Here is a 16,580-nt window from a genome sequence, read left to right as displayed (position 1 = left end):
TAATTTCATGACTCTAGGTCTTTATGGCCCACTCAGGTGAAAAAAAAGGTGCAAGCAGTAAATTAATCTGTGCTGTCTTTGACATCTGAGGATTCTTGTGATACATTATAAAATTGCAAAACAGACTTTCTGGGGCAAGAGCTACTGAGCCTTGCCAAAAAAAAGAGGCAAAGCCCAAAGTTCATGTAGAGCTAACACAAGTCCTTAGTTACACGAGCCCAAACCCTAACTCTAATGGCAGAAAATCTCTTTTATTTCTCTTCAGCTCTCTCTTCCCTCTTTTTCATGTCATGCAACATCGATAGATGTGAGTTCACACAGAAGCCCACAAACGTCCTGATTTTCAGAGGTATCAAATGTACAGTTCCCACCCAAATACCTTAATATCGTTCCCATGCTACAAAAGCTGAGGAATCATCTCGTTAGTGTTGAGAAACTCTCTAACTCTTGTATTAGCTACCAAGCAAACATCCCTGAACACGCAGGACTGATGGCAGGTGGAGCAGCATCCACCTTGCAGGAAAAGTGAGATTTTTCTGGTAGTGTTTTTGTCAGCAAATATTGTGTTGTAAGAAGAAAAATCCCTCAACGTTTTCTTCGGCCAAAGCACATTTTTCAGGAGTATTGTTTGGGGGTGGCTCTTGGTGGCTATATGGTGTGTTCCTTACCTTGAGTCGTTAATACCAAAACAAAGTAAACAGGTGTGATAAGGTAAAAGTGGAGTTCCCTTCCTGGTCTCTTGACTGTGTAGTGTGAGGAAACCCTGACACCGTTGTGAAGTGGGTGGTGTTCCAGCAGCAGGACGAATATCCTGTCACAATGAAAACTCTTTTCAGAGCATTTTACAGTGGCTCATGGGCCGGGCAGCTGCTCCGGCTGCCCCGCTCGGTTGGCTCACAGCTTGAGTATTGCTATTGCTAATCAGCGGTTGCCTTGCGTAACACGTACATGTAACAGGGTATATAAGGCAACAGGCTGCGGGGGTAAATATGTGACTGGCTTGAAAATGGCAACTGGAAAGGACGCGTTGCTGCTGTCGCTGATTCTGACTGTTGGGGTCACGGCGCTTGTAGCTACCGGTGAGCTTGGGAAGGGATTTTACCTATTGCCTTCTGTAAGGAAATAGAGCCCGTGGCAGCTTGTTCACCTATGGGAACCCCAGCTGTATCGGAGGAGCTGGGCAAAGAACCTTGCTGAATGGAAATTACGTCTGAAGAGCAAACATTTCTCAATTTCTTTTTGTGATCTGCTTTCACTCATTTGTCTTACTTGACTGATTTTGCAAATAGAGAAATCAGCTTCCTGTCCCATCATCTTGTCTGCTGGGGCAGCGCAGACCACTGCACCACGTCCGTAATTTGATATAGAGAACTTTCACACCAGTCTTAAAACAAATGTTACCTAAATGCTAACAGTATTTGTATATGGCAGAGCATTTTCAGGTATGTTAGAAGCTTTTTCTCTCGGCTGCACATGCTGTCAAGGGTCTGGAACGTGTTTTGTATATTCACAGATCTTTTCTTCAAAAGAAAATGCCTTTTCTTAATGAGAGCACCTGATTGGACTTTTAACTAACAACATGGATCAAAAAGAGTTAAGATCTACATGCAATTACTGATGTGTGTGGATAGTAAGACAATTCATCTGATATACCTGAGGGAGTTTATACATGGAAAACAATCAGAATGAAGGCTGAAATGATGTCAGCAATACTGATTTGAGTTTGTTGAAACAAAAGGTGTATATTTAAGAAGATAAAGCTCTTAGAAATCTGGAATTACTTACAAATAGACCAATTATTTTGTGCTCACGTCCCCCAGGACACAATGCAGAGCAACCAGAAGTGGAGACCAAATACGGGAGAGTCCGAGGGTACCGCTTCCAAGTGGACGCAGCCGAGAGGAGTGTGAATGTCTTCCTGGGGCTTCCTTTTGCTAAGCCGCCAGTTGGGCCACTGAGGTTTTCTGAACCCCAGCCACCTGAGCCGTGGAAAGGAGTCAGAGATGCCACTTCTTACCCACCAATGTAAGACAACAACACAGCCAGGGATCTTTGTAAGACTCGTACATGGTACGCAAGTCCAGGACACTGATGTGTAGGGCAATCACAAGCCACAAAGATACTTTCCTTGCTGCCACCTCGTTGCCACCTGTGACTGTTACAATGAATGCATTCCTAAAGATACCTCTATAAGCTGCTCTTTTTATGAAAAGCTCTTATCTGATGGGTATTAGTGACAAACTAATGTGGACCAGCACTTTGCTAATGATGTTCATGTATTGGAGCGTTTGGTCATTGCTTAGCAATGTATAAGAGCTGTGTAGCTTTGGAGCAGAAAGAGAAAGAAGCTGAGGAATTTTTTTAATAAAATGTTAGAAGAAAAAATTGCAGAATGAGTCACATGCTTCACAGGACACATAAGCACTGCAGAGCATTTCTAGTCTATGTTGTAAATATCTACTGCATTTGTGCTACTGCCCTTGTTTAGTGTCTCAAGCCTGAGAACCACCATTACAATACAAAAAGCCATTGAAGATGCAAAATAGTTAACTTGCATTTTCATTGAAGGAATTTATAGCCACAGGTATTTGCAGGTATATTTCTGTAATATTTCAAAACACACAATGTTATATCTGCATGTCACTGTGTACTGCCATAGATTGTGATTCATTTTTACAAATCTCCTTAATGTGAACTCAAAGGAATAAAACATACTAAAGGTTAAAAAAATTTATGTTTTCTGTTGCAAACAATCTGGAAATGTACTAGAGACTGGTTTCTGGTTAGCACTTTATTGTGGTAGTACAAAAAAGCTACACTTCATAGCTTTGAGGTTTTTAGTTATCTCTGTTACTTGTTATTTTTTTATTTATTCAGGTGTCTACAGGATAAAGCAACAGGAGATTCGTTTTCAGATATTATTACTAATAGAAAAGAGAAAGTTCGTCTCCAAATGGCTGAAGATTGCTTATACCTAAACGTGTATACACCCGTTGCTACAGAAAAACAGGAGCTGCCTGTAAGCAAAACTATTATAAAACCTCTAGCACAGTTATTGTACAGTAAACCTAGAAGCTGTACTATCTGCAGACTTACAGCTGCAGTTTGATGATCGCGTTAAATACTTTGCCCCAGTAAATATTTGCTCAGGTTTAAAAGATACACAAAATCCTATTTTTCAGTTAAATTGTATTGCCATTTTAGTAGGTAATGTTTGATTTCCTCTAAATAATCTGTCATAGGGCACTGGTATAATATAAGTATTTAAACCAATGCCATTTTGGGAGACTGCAGGCCTCATATTTGAAAGACTTCTACGACTTGTGAAATGTAATCTGAAAGAGTCAGGAGTGAAACAGCACAAAATAAGGTATTTTGGTTTATATTTAATTTTTATCACTGGGAGCTCTTATCCGTGCTGGGTTGTCTCTGGTTTTGTCTTCCCAGGTCTTTGTGTGGATCCATGGAGGTGGATTATTTTTCGGAACAGGTTCATCCTATGATGGTTCAGCATTAGCGGCCTTTGACAATGTGGTGGTGGTAACAATTCAGTACAGATTAGGTATTCTTGGATATTTTAGGTAAGATATTTTATCTCAGTTTTTGCTCAGTGATTTCCACAATGATGTGTGCAGAGCCTTGGTGATGAGACGTGCAGGACACTTGCTTATGCAAAGAGACTATATGTTTCTTAATTACATATGCAACAGTTGGGAACAATTTACAGCTGATTTCTTATAGCACAGATTATTTTTTTCTCTGCCTTTTTTCTTGCACTGAGCATTGAAACAAATCTATTCTCTGCAGCACTGGTGATAAGCACGCGCCAGGTAACTGGGGCTATTTGGATCAAGTAGCAGCTCTTCAGTGGATTCAGGAAAATATCAGATATTTTGGAGGAGATCCAGGGTCCGTCACTATCGCTGGAGAATCTGCAGGAGGAATCAGTGTTTCTGCTCTTGTAAGTTCACAGTAATAATGAATTTGAATTACTTAAGGGAAAAAAAATACCACCACACATGTTAATGATGCTTGCAATGCTTGCAGCCTGATGTGAATGCTAAGTCAGTGGTCAGAACAGAATGCTTGTCATGCTTGTTCTTGCTTTGTTATAGATCTTATCTCCCTTGGCAAAGGGTTTGTTCCATAAAGCCATTTCAGAGAGCGGTACTGCAAGCAGGCTTTTGTTCACTGACCAGCCTGAAGAGGAAGCAAAAGTGAGTATTTTGTGGTAATTTTGATAATTTTTCCTCTCAGTTTTGCATGTCTTGTACAGTTTATCCCAAAACATAGAAGCAGTGCTTTTTCTTTTTTCTTGTGAAACTAGAACCACAGTTATTAAATAATTTCTTTGTGCAAATTATATGTTTAATTATGTTTTGCTTTTCAAATACTCAAGTATTCAGACAAGTCTGAAAGCAAAAGAGTAAGGAAGCGAAGAATGAAGGCAGAGAAGAAGTCTTCTATAGGGAGCAGATGAAAAGTGAGTGTTTTCCTTGATTTCAGAGAATTGCTGCTGCCTCTGACTGTGAAAAACCCAGTTCAGCTGCAATCGTTGAATGCTTAAGGGAAAAAACAGAAGAAGAGATACTACAAATAGCACAAAAACTGGTAGGTGAAACTATACTTACTGCGTTTAAATGACTTTTCTAATTTAATCCTAACAGAGCATGCCAGGGGAAGGAAAAGTTTGTGTACATGTCACAGTGTCTCCTGGAGCACCTGAAAATTAATTAGTATAATATATTATATTCTACTTTAAAATTCCTGTCACAGTGCTGGCTTCTATGTTCCTCTCCAGTTTCAACACAGAAGTTAGTTTTTCCACTACTGCTTCATAAATGATAATAGCATTGAACTAATTAAGAAGATATGTAAATTGAACATCATCACCCGTGTTTCCCACACATTAAAAATATAATGCTGATCGTCACAGAATCTTCTGCCTGGTGTAGAAAATCTGTAGAGAAAACGTAGTGATGCTTGAATATGTTTCTTCCTATCTTTTTTCTTGCTGCTTTTTGTTTTGCTTTGGAACTACAGTAAAAATCTGAAAATTCTTTCTGGAGTCAAAATTTCTGTGCCAAGGAAGCTGGTGTTTGTTTGTTTGTTTGTTTTTCCCTCCAGGCTCCCCCGTACATCAGAACAAGTGCAGATGGGGTATTTCTTCCAAAGAGTCCCCAGCAACTACTATCTGAAAAACGGATCAATCCAGTCCCATATATAATAGGAATAAATAACTATGAATTTGGATGGCTGCTTCCTAAGGTGAGAGATTTATAATGTCAATATTAATATATCATTTTGTTAATGTCTTTCTAATAAATATGATTCTCTGTATCATGCAGTTAATGCAAGTTCCTGCTTATGCAGATGGTCTGGATGAAGATGTTGCACGTGAACTTTTACAGGGCCTCTTAGCAACGAGTATTAAGGTAAAAGACCATTTTCAGAACAACCCAGTGCTGCTTTTTCACTGCTCTGGTTCTATGTTTGTGTATTCTATATATGGGGTATATTTTAGAGGTAAACTTGATTCCGTTTGACAGCTTCCTACTGCAGGCCAGTATCAGGCAGCAGATACTGTGTCCCTGTTGCCACTAATGACTGAAAATACACTTTAAATTTCTATCTTAAATGCCCTTCTACCTTAAAACGAGTTCTGTGGAAATCTGGGAGTGATTCAGGTACCTAAACACAGATGTCTTGTGACATTTTAGATTCCCTAGGTTATCCAAGGCATGCATGGTACCAGCAGGTGTGACACAAGCCCTGTAGAACATGCTGTTCTGAAGCAGTAGGTATCCAGACAGGAGAACGTGAGATGTTTAAGATGGCACTGAGAGACCCATGTTTAGCTGTCTGGAGGTTTTGCTTCACTGTAATTTACAAACCTCTTAGCCTTCTGGTTCCTTATGGAAGAATAAAGGACTTCATGAGCATGGCCAGCATTTGTAAGGGATCATTCAGTGTCACAGACATCCATCATGAACCTAGAAATGCAGAGACACAGTTTGTTCTGAAAGGACAAAAATTATGGCCTTCTACAAACAAGTGAATTTTATGAAATCCAACGGGATTCCTTTTCTCTTACGAGGGTTATTTCCACAGTAGTGAGAACAGACTGCCATATCTATGTATCAGAATCACTGACTGATGTTTATTTAAAGAAGTTTGATCTTTAGTTGTTGCAAACCCCTTTTTCCATAAGAACATTTCTATCCAGTCACTCATGTAATTCCCCATTCTGAGCTCTGAGCCACATTCTGCACAGCTGAGGATGTTTGTGAAAGAAGGTAATGGTTGGGGTTTATTTAGCCAGGGATGTGCAGGTGACACACTCAGTGCTGTTACTCTTGATAATATTCATCACTGTTATATTTTTGTTGTTCATTTCAGGATGTTACTTCTGAAGTTGTTGATCGAGTATACAATGAATACATAGGGAATGCAGCAAATCGTATTCAGGTGCGAGATGGTTTTCTTGATGCAGTAGCAGATGCTTGCTTTGTTTTTCCATCCACTTAAGTGGCCAGATACCACAGAGGTGAGTCTCTTAGAAGAAATGTAGAGTTCCACCTGAGGTGTGATTATGGACACGGCTTGTGTTTTCATTTTATCAAAATAGCTTGTAATCAAAGTTTATCCTCTTTGACGGCAGGTAGTTTCAGCTCTCAAACTAACACTCTTCTGTACATTTTCTACCAGATGCTGGCAACCCAGTCTACTTTTATGAGTTTCAGCATCGACCCAGTTCAGCGACAGGGGTTGTACCAGAGTTTGTAAAAGCAGATCATACAGCTGAGATTGCCTTTGTGTTTGGAAAGCCATTCTTAGCTGGTAATGTATCCATGCTTACTAAAGTGGTCCTTTTAAAACATCCTTATTATTAATTTTACTTACAGGAATGGCTTTTAGAATAGACTTTCTTAGAATCACTGAAATCAACATAAGCATTTTCTGTCTTTAGCAGTAGTTACTTTCCATGAAATCATCCATCTGCACTTCTCTCCTAGAGCTCTGGTGGCTAAAACTCCCGTAGCTCAGAGGGACAAATAGAACCGATTACAGTCTATTGGAATTGATAGAGCTGCTTCTTTTTTGATTATTTAGTTTTTAACGTTGCCATATTATGTCTCACTTTGCAGGGAATGCTACAGAAGAAGAAAATAAGCTTAGCAGAAATGTTATGAGATACTGGACTAACTTTGCTAGAAATGGGTGAGAATTGCAATGCTAATTACAGCTCAAGTTTTGTCTGTGCCACCTGAACCATAACAGCAATACTTACATGCTGGTTCCTAAGAATTTGGCAGTCAGAGCACAAGTGACAGGTAAATGAAAAGCTAACTGTTCATTACCTTATTTCCAGAAATCCCAACGGAGAAGGATTGGTCCATTGGCCTCAGTACGATCTGGATGAAGGATACTTGGAAATAGACCTCATGCAAAAGGCATCAAAGAAACTGAAAGAAGGAAAAATGTTGTTTTGGACACAGCTCTTAAAAGAAATTGTGGATGAAAGGAGGGAACACAGTGATTTATAAGAGTCGTGGAAGGTACAGTTTGCTTTTAAATCTCAAAGTAAAGTAAAAAAAAAAATTATTTTGTCAGGATGCAGAGTTTAATAATCACCTTCTGAGTCCTTATTATGTCATGGTCACAGTGGAAGGAGAGAATCAAGGGAAATTTGGAGTGTTTGCAGGACTAAGAATCACTATTTAATGAAGCAAGGAGAAAATAATCTTTTAGGCTGAAAGAGACCATGGTATCTACTCAGTGGATATCAAAACTGAATAATGCTCCTGTGAGAGGGGGGAATGAGGTGGGAATTGGCCAATCTATTGAAATCTGTAACAAATTATCCATACAGAAAAGTATCAGATGTGTCATAAGATGCTATATGCTTATTCCCCTCTTCCTTCAGAAGTGAATGGCCAGGTGTTATTTTTATGAGGTCTTTCCACTTTCTTTAATTGGAAATAGCTTGTAGGGAGCAGAGCATCCACCAAAAACCCTCTGTGAGATCGGCTTGACATCTCACAAATGAGGACAGAAGATTTCTACTTGTTTTGTTGTTTTGTCAGCTGTTATAAATAAACTTTGCTTTGACTTTTTAGAGCTTCCTTCAGTTTCACTTAACAGACACAGGCTAATTCCAAGAGGTTAGATCATATCCAATAAGCCAGAAATGTGCCCAGTTTCTTTCTTCAACCCAAAGGGTTGAATTCAGATGTGAATTTTCCAGCGTCAGGGCGCACAAGTAGTGGGTTCGGCTTTTTGCAAAGTTATGTGACAAGCAAGATTCACTTGCATAAAGGAACACACAATGTAAGCCCCCAATAATCTATTAGAAGTGTACTTGTAACAATAAGCAAACACCAATAAATAAGCTCTAACTGCCCCCTTGCTGGTGTTGAGCTGCCCCTCTCGCCTCCTGCAGCATCTCACCATCTGTGGCAGCTCTTCCCAGAGGGGCTGTCACAGTTCCTGCCTGTGGGTGTTGATGTCCTGAGGATGTCGTCATCTTCTTCCTCTTCTTCTTCTCCTCCTTCTTTTTTCTTCTTTTTCCTCTTCCCCCTCCTCCTCACTTCAGGGCTCACCGGGGCTTTCACACATGAGTGGACCTCAAACAGTGGGATCTATACTGAGCCTCTGCCTGGCTTTCCGCTTTGTGCTTATTTTTTATAACTTGCAAAAAACACTCGTTGTTACCATTACTTGCAAAAACGCATCATTAAGGAACGGCTAATTGTAGCAACAGTTAATTGTAGCAACAGTGTTCAACAATCCTGCTAGTTCTGTCACACATTTCTTAATGTAGCATATGGGGCACACTGGGCATTTTATTCCTTCCTCTGTTTTGATCTGAAGGAGCCTATAAATCCATTATTGGTTTGCTTGTTGAATTAGTGTTTCTGTTCCTGTATGTCCAGAAACCAATACCTCAAACAAGACAGAAAAAATCCCATGTGTTTGTGAACACATGATCATAGGTATAAGTTCTGTGGAAAAGTGAAGCCCATTATTTTATTAGGCACATGTGACAACAAAGTGTTTTCAGACTGTGTAAGAAGCAGCATTCTGTCCATCTGTGTGCTTTGAAAGTCCAAATATAAAAACTGGTATGATCTGAAACAGCTGAGAAAGGAATAATACTGGGACCACACCATGTAGGTTACCTTTAAGTGGCAGATTCCTACATTGTGCTCCAAAGTGCATTTTATTTTATAGCTTTACTACTAATGGTTACTGGGTACAGACACCCAGTTTGACACAAGGTAAAAGTGCATATACATTAAATACCAGTGTGTGCTCTGGGCACTTTTCCTGGTTTGGGCTGGGATCATTTTCTTCCTAGTAGCTGATACAGTGCTGTGATTTGGATTCTGAAGTAGAAAAATGCTGATAATACACTGATGGTTTGGTTGTTGTTAAGTCATTTTTATATTTGAAGAAATTCTTAGCAGTATATTTAGTTGATCATACTAAGGTACTAACACTTCTGGCCCCACATCGGTGCAGAGTCGCTGTGTGGCCGTTGTTGGTTCCCAACTGGTTCCCAAACAGAGCAGCACAAGTCACAAAGATGCTGAAGGGAGAGGAGCATCTCCCGTGTGAGGAAAGGCTGCGGGAGCTGGGGCTCTGGAGCTGGAGAAGAGGACACTGAAGGGTGACCTCATTCATGTTTACAGATATCTAAAGGGTGAGTGTCAGGAGGATGGAGCCAGGCTCTTCTCGGTGACAACCAATGATAAGACAAGGGGTAATGGGTTCAAACTGGAACACAGGAGGTTTCATTTAAATTTGAGAAGAAACTTCTTCCCAGTGAGGGTGGCAAAGCCTGGAACAGGCTGCCCAGGGGGGTTGTGGAGTCTCCTTCTGTGCAGACATTCCAACCCGCCTGGACACCTTCCTGTGTAACCTCATCTGGGTGTTCCTGCTCCATGGGGGGATTGCACTGGATGAGCTTTCCAGGGCCCTTCAACCCCTGACATTCTGTGACTCTGTGACTCGAGCGGCTCCCCCGGGTCCTCCCGCCCGCCCGCCTCCCGGGCCGCGCACATGTGGCTCCGCGGGCCCGCGCGTGCCCAGCAGCGACCGGGGCTGGGTGTGGTGTGTCCGCTGGCGGCCGCCGTAGCGCGGTGGGGGTGGCGCTGCCATGGCGGCCGGGCCGCCCGTGCTGCTGGGGCTGCGCGACGCTGCCATGGCGGGTCTGTGCCGGGGGGGCGGGCAGGGCCCCCCCTGGGCCACCAACAAGCTGGGCGGCTCCGCGGTACGGCGGAGGCTGGCGGGGGGAGGGTGGCGGGGCCCTCGGAGCCGCTCCAGCGGTGTGGTGCTGTTGTTCTTTCAGGACCGGGTGCCCGCGGTGCGGCCGGGCTGTCCGCGCTGCGGGCTGTGCGGGCGGGCGCTGGCGCACCTGGTGCAGGTGTACTGCCCGCTGGACGGGTCCCCCTTCCACCGCCTGGCCAACGTGTTCGCCTGCGCCGGGAAGGGCTGCTGGGGAGAGCCCCGCAGGTGAGCGCGGGGCGCGGGGGTCCTGGCGGGAGCGCCCGCGGGCGCTGTGCTGTGCCTCACCTGTCCCCGCTTCCCCACGGCTGTCACAGCTGGAAGGTGCTGCGCTCCCAGTGCTTGCAGGCACAACAGGAAACGCAAGACTGCGGCGTGAAACAGGTACAGCGAGCAAACTGCCTTCCTGGGCTCTTACCTTCGTTTTGGTGCGTGGGATTGCGGAGGTTTTAAAATAATGCAGTTGAGTTGGGTGAGATTTGCACTTGTAGATACTTGTGTAGGTGACCACGGCCGTTCTCAAGAAGCTGTGCTAGGTGCTGGTTTTGAGTCGTGTGGAGAAGTCATGGTCGTGGAATGTTTGGCACCGTGAGTACTACAAGTTATTTAAGAGAAGGTTAACTACATGTTTGTGTTCTACGTCAGGCTTGCTTTAAAACAGAGATTGCAGTCCCACTGTGTGGTCAAAACTGATATTTAATTACTTGAGCTACCTAAACATTCTTTTTCAACTTTAAATGATTATGCTATACTGTTTAGGTTTGGGTCTTTAAGATGTTTTACTTATTTTCTAACTTAAATAGGTGGTTTTTTTTTTTTATTTTATCATTGATTTCAATTAATCTGACTCAGTTACGGTTAATAATCTTCTGGTATTTTTGCTTTGAAGTAAAACTGCATGTTGGCTTAAGAAGACTGAAAGAGGAAGATGGCTATCAAAGTAGTGGTGACAGGCAGAAAGTGCTTATTCAGCTGGTCCGTTTGCAATTTTAGTCTGTGGTAAATGAGCTTGTACTCTGACAAAATGATGGTATTGTCATTACTGTTGTTATTTTCCTCCGTATTCTGCCCATTGAGCCTACCTATGGTGCAGTAACTGCTTCAGATAAATGTGCCCAAACAACCTGTCAGTGGTCGTGCCAGCAGCTGGGGTACAGCAGCACCATGTACAATGACCGTGCAAAAAGCCCGTGAATTCTTGTTCTGTGTCTCCAGTGAAAGATGCTTTTTGCCATAACTGTGCTACTGTGAAAAATGAACATGGGTAAGCTGGTAACAACCACTGTAAAGAGAGTTGGTGAAACAACGCTAAGCATTAGTTTCTTATCTGTTAGGAAACTGTATTTGAAGTGCATTGGGGTGGCAGATCCTCACAGCGTGCTTTTTCCTTTTATTTTTTCCGCTTTCATTCTCAGAAACAAGAATCAAACTTTACTGCAAAGGATTGGTGCGATGAAGCAGATGACTGGGGAGTCTGTGATGGAGCAGAATCTCCTGCGTGCTCTTCCCTTCAGCTGCTGGGCTTGAATGAAGCTGTGAGCAGCTCCTCGTCCAGAGAGGTGGAGTGTGCATCCCAGTTCCAGCAGCTTCGCTTGTCTGAAGCCATGGACACGTCAGGTTCCCTGCACACCCATCCTCCAGCCAGTGAGGGAATGGTAACGGAAACATCTAGTTCAGCTCCCGTGTTCCAGCCCTTTTACATTAGTGTTGTGGATGAAGAAGACTACACTGGTTGCCTTGATACAGAGCATGCAGATCAGCTGTTGAAGGAGTATCAGCAGAGAGAGGGTGTTGATTTGCAACAGCTGATGTCAGAAAGGTGAGAACAGGTCTGGATTTCGTGCTGAAACTGAAGAGATTACGTAGTTTCCTGTATGCTGACTGGTCATCTAAATCTGACTCTTGCTAAATCTGAATGCTTTTTGTTTGTAACTGGCTCCTTCAGGAGTCATTGATGTGTAGTACTTTGCTGGAAGAACATAACAATGCACCCAGTTCTGTCAAATTTTGAGTTATTCAGAGATGTATCTATTTCTGAGTGGCTGGAATGTGCTTGGGCTCCAGAAAGAACAGTGGCCCATCAATCTCTGAAACCAAACCAGTGTGGTTTAACCAATATCTTATGCTAAATGGCATGAGTGTATATGGTGACATTCGAGTCTTTTTTTTTCTTCTTTACAAAGCTAAAGGTTTTCTTGTATTCCAGTTGCATTTTTAAGAGTTTAGGTACTTAAGGATTTTGGCTAGAGACTGGGATCATGGTAAGACTCCCAAAGATTTCATAAAGGTTTTCTGAAAAACAACTTTTCAGCGTAGTTACTGAAAATATTTTCAGTATGAATTTAGGTGATCATAGTGAGCACTTGTATCCAGACCATTTCTCTTTTGATTATGTTAACATATACAGGGACTTCTTCTGAATTGTGGACAACATTGAATTTTTTCATAACTAAAACTACTGTCAATTGCAGAATCTGCAACCTTTTCTTTCATTAGCGGTGGTCTTGTTGAGTTTTGTTGACCTTTATAGAATCAGAACTTTACACTTCATTCAAAATTTTAAAAGACAACATTGTAATTTAAAAATTAGGAAAAGTTCTGAGAAGTTACTAAAGGTATGGGTTTTTTTTTTTTAAGGAATAAGCAGCTATTTGATGGATTTGAATCTCCTGTGCTAGTTTGAAACACGGTTACTAATTGTAAGCCACCAGAAACTGAAGAACTAGAAGCAAAATGTTCACTTGCAACTTCTAACAGGAATTGCCTCTTAATTTAAGTTGTATAGTTTTTGCAGTGTACTTAGTATAAATCAATGTGAGTGTATAGTAACTATTGCTTTTTTAAAGCATGCCTATCATACTGAAAACCTTACTGGAAATTGTGTTTCTTTTCTTGTTTTCTTATAGTTTTGCCAATGAGGGTGATAATGAAAAATATGAGAAGAGTCAGGTCAAAAGCAGGGACCACACGTTCCACAAATTTATGAAAAGAATATCTGTGTGTCATGAACAGATTCTGAGGTATGTTGATCATCTGGTTATAACAGGGAGATACAGATCTTAGAGATTGCCAGTACATCAAAATAAACTGTTTCTTTGGAAATATATATATGTTTTTATTTATTAATAAAAAACTTTACAGGAGGGCCCTTTCCATGCCTCTGTGGTCAGACTAGAGTCCCTGGTTGGGCTTTTTTATACAAAGTATAAGTAGATGAGAAGCAGAGCAGGATCAGAGACCCCAAATCTGGCTATGGGAGATTTTCTTCAACTTGAGACCTGATGAGAACAGACCCAGACTGTCTTTGAGCACGTACTGAAATCCAGGTATAGTGGTTTGCGCGAGACAGTTTTGAGGTGGAAATACAATACACAGCTGCATGCTGTTGTGTAACCTTGTTCTGATTGTTAATGTCTCAGTCCTTGAGATGCTACTGAAGTAAGAAATTACTCACTTCAAAGCCCAAGTTCTTCTGCTGCTTCCTGTGATTGCCTCTTGGGACCCTGCAGTCTTCAGTTCTTGTAAATGTGTTGCTTTTGCTAGAACAAAAGCAGATTTAACCTCAGAGCGGCCACTTTCCCAAAAGAGGAGTTAATTCGGAATGAAAATATAACAAAGAGTTCAGATCGTGAATTATTCATAGTACCAGATAATACGCCTGGTTTTCATGGATCATACAGAGTGTCAGTTTTTGACTGCTTTGTTCCAGAGCCCAGTGCAGCCCATCTGCTCAAGCTGTCTCAGTGCAGTGACAGGAACTTTGTTTACCAACTTTCCAGAACAAGGTCAGACTAATTGGTACCTTTTTGATGAGGAGGTAAAGTCTGAGGGGCCGGATACACAGAAGAAACATTAGAAACTTTCATTAGATCTCTATCAAAGTTTATACAGAAAATGTACTAATGTAGAGTGCAAGTAACATTTTCAGACAGCTTTTTTTCACTGGATTTATCACTTTGCAGTATTATGCTCTTTGAATTTTCCATTCTTCTAAACTGTCACCTCTGATGATCCCGATGACTGTCACTAGTTACAAACTTTATGTAGCCCCCCCTTTCCCCTTCACAGGTATCACGAGTGTGCCTATTAAACCCCCATTTCTCCTGGGCTGCCAGGTGTCTGTTGAGCTTTCAGCACTGAATCCCCTGCTTGGCATTTAGTGGAAACCGCCATCGATCTTGTTTTTCTGATAGTTGTGAAGCCATGATAGCTCTTATAAATAAAACATGCGTTCTGTGGCATAACTACAGTGGGTTTGAGACCTGTTCTATGTTGACTGTCTTTAACTGCCACTGACTAGGAATCAGCTTTTCAGGAAAGTGTAGTTTGCTTGATTAATTGAGTCAGGTACGGCATATTTTGGAGTTCTCAATTCAAAGCATTTGTCTCCTTTCAATCCAGCTCTTTCCTGAAGATTTTTGAAGTGTTGAGCTTCCAAGTATTTCTCCTTCCTCATCTTTATTCTTTGTTTAATGACTCGTCTGAAGCCTAGTCAAGGATTCTGGCTCATAACAATGTGTTTTATTTCAAGCAAGTTCAGAGGTTTCAGAGAATCCTAACCACTGTTACCAACATGTAAGTTTTCCTCTGAAATTTAAATACAAAACAGAAATAATTGCTTTTTTTTTCTTTCTTTCTTCTCCTAGATACTCTTGGGGTGGCCAGCCTTTATTTATAACAAGTCCTCCAGCCAACATTAACAAAGAGGTTCCAGCCTGCGATAACTGTGGAAGCAACAGAATATTTGAATTTCAACTGATGCCGGCACTGGTCACCATGCTCCAGAGCGACTCAGGTCTTGACCTTTGACTAAGCTGAATTAATACTAGAACAGTCACCTTCTTCGTAAAATTTAAGGAACTGCCATTTGGATTGTTTCTCGGTAACCACACACACTGATGTGCTTAACTGCAGCGATCATCTTGTAGAGAATCCACTCTGTTCCCGTTATAGATTCACTAAGCAAAAGAGATAAGTCTGGTTTATGGAGACTCTATGGTTGCCATTTACTCACTAGTGAACTTTTAGAACAGCCACAGAGATAATTCTGTGACCTTGGGAGTATTTTGTCTTTACTGCCTCTTAAATGAGGCTTTGGAAAATAATAAATATTGTCAGATAAGATTGCAGACACTTAAACTCTTTGAAAATTCAGAATTAGCTTGCTTTAACATCTTGAAAATTAGAAAATGCTATGTACATAGGAGGTTGAACATGAAAAATATTTTCTGAATTGGCGAAGATTGAAGTATAGTAATGAGCAAGAGCTCCTGATTTTGGTTTTTTTCATACCTTTACATACCTTTATTGCTTGGCTTTTAGGTCTCTCAGTGGAATTTGGAACTGCTATAGTTTACACTTGTGAGAGAAGCTGTTGGCCAACAGATCATCAAACCCCTCTTGAAGAATTTATTTTTGTACAAGAAGACCCAGATCAGAGATTATTTAAATAAATTGTATTTCTCTGCATAGATGGAAAGTCTGTTGGGTTTCTTTACTACGGGTGAAAGTGTGGAATTATGCAACAGAATTTTTCTCAGATGTGGTGACAAATGAAATTCATGGTGCTTATTTCCAAGAATAACTGACTGAAGTATACATTAGGATGCCTGCAAAGCGGTGACAGAGAGCTCACATACATTGAATACACGTGGAAATTTAAGTGTAGAGATTGGTGCCTGATTCTAGTTAATCTTCACACTTGGGGAGGAAAGTGAAGGAGAAAGGTTGTCTTACTGTAGTTAGTTACACTGTTGGATTCATCAGCCAACCAGGATGCAGGTTTTGCAGCAAAGAACTTAATGTAAGCTTGATTTTTAAAAAACAGATCTGCTTTGTTTGGATCACAGATTGGAAATGATGGATAAGTTCCACCTGCATGGTTAAATGAGCTCAGACAGTCACTTTGCCGTGGTTGGGGAACAGGTGGAGGGTTTCCTTGGTGCTTTTGTTCTGGCAGATACAGAATGCTGGGGTGGCTGCAGCACCTGCCTTGCTACCTCAGTTTAGCGCTCTCAGGCCAATTGTGCTGCTTTAGTTAAACCAGTTTGAATTCTTCTCTTGACTTCCCTGTTGGTTTAGTCTAAATTGCAGTATTTTAATTGCCTTAACGGAGGAGTAATTTAAGTAAGTGTCCTTAAAGCTTTTTGCACAGGTTTAATGGTGCAGCATAAATTAATGCACAAAAATGTGCGTTAAAAAAAAAAACGGGGGGGGTGGAGGGAGTTAAAATGAGGGAACATGTTTACAAAACTACTGTTTTTAAGGAAGAATTGTAGTTCACTGTGTCC

At 41.4% G+C, this 16,580-nt stretch overlaps 1 protein-coding gene and 1 pseudogene across 3 annotated transcripts; both read left to right on the top strand.

Annotated features, from left to right (window-relative positions):
* The first annotated feature begins 1,006 nt into the window (after window positions 1-1,006).
* LOC308045146 (fatty acyl-CoA hydrolase precursor, medium chain-like) lies at window positions 1,007-7,547 on the top strand (annotated as a pseudogene). The gene is made up of 13 exons: window positions 1,007-1,079; window positions 1,821-2,025; window positions 2,878-3,019; window positions 3,448-3,581; window positions 3,808-3,961; window positions 4,116-4,217; window positions 4,507-4,611; window positions 5,089-5,268; window positions 5,349-5,435; window positions 6,400-6,547; window positions 6,709-6,840; window positions 7,149-7,221; window positions 7,373-7,547. The product of its transcript is annotated as a fatty acyl-CoA hydrolase precursor, medium chain-like (transcript).
* A 2,614-nt stretch (window positions 7,548-10,161) lies between these two features.
* PDCD2L (programmed cell death 2 like) lies at window positions 10,162-15,763 on the top strand. 2 transcript variants are annotated; one of them, XR_013922718.1, is made up of 7 exons: window positions 10,162-10,276; window positions 10,355-10,518; window positions 10,608-10,674; window positions 11,706-12,109; window positions 13,197-13,310; window positions 14,937-15,172; window positions 15,613-15,763. XR_013922718.1 is itself a non-coding variant. In XM_080352208.1 (7 exons), the coding sequence occupies exons 1-7, from the start codon at window positions 10,163-10,165 to the stop codon at window positions 15,741-15,743; spliced, it is 1,143 nt and encodes a 380-aa protein (XP_080208334.1). In that variant the 5' UTR covers window position 10,162; the 3' UTR covers window positions 15,744-15,763. The 2 variants fall into 2 exon arrangements, 1 of the variants encoding a protein (XP_080208334.1); XM_080352208.1 differs by having other exon boundaries at window positions 14,937-15,085.
* Window positions 15,764-16,580: the final 817 nt, after the last annotated feature.

This window comes from Nesoenas mayeri (genome assembly GCF_963082525.1).
Source record: "Nesoenas mayeri genome assembly, chromosome: 12".
Lineage (NCBI taxonomy): Eukaryota > Metazoa > Chordata > Aves > Columbiformes > Columbidae > Nesoenas > Nesoenas mayeri.
The sequence above is the reverse complement of the archived record's forward strand: the minus strand, read 5'-3'. Positions and strand labels throughout refer to the sequence as shown.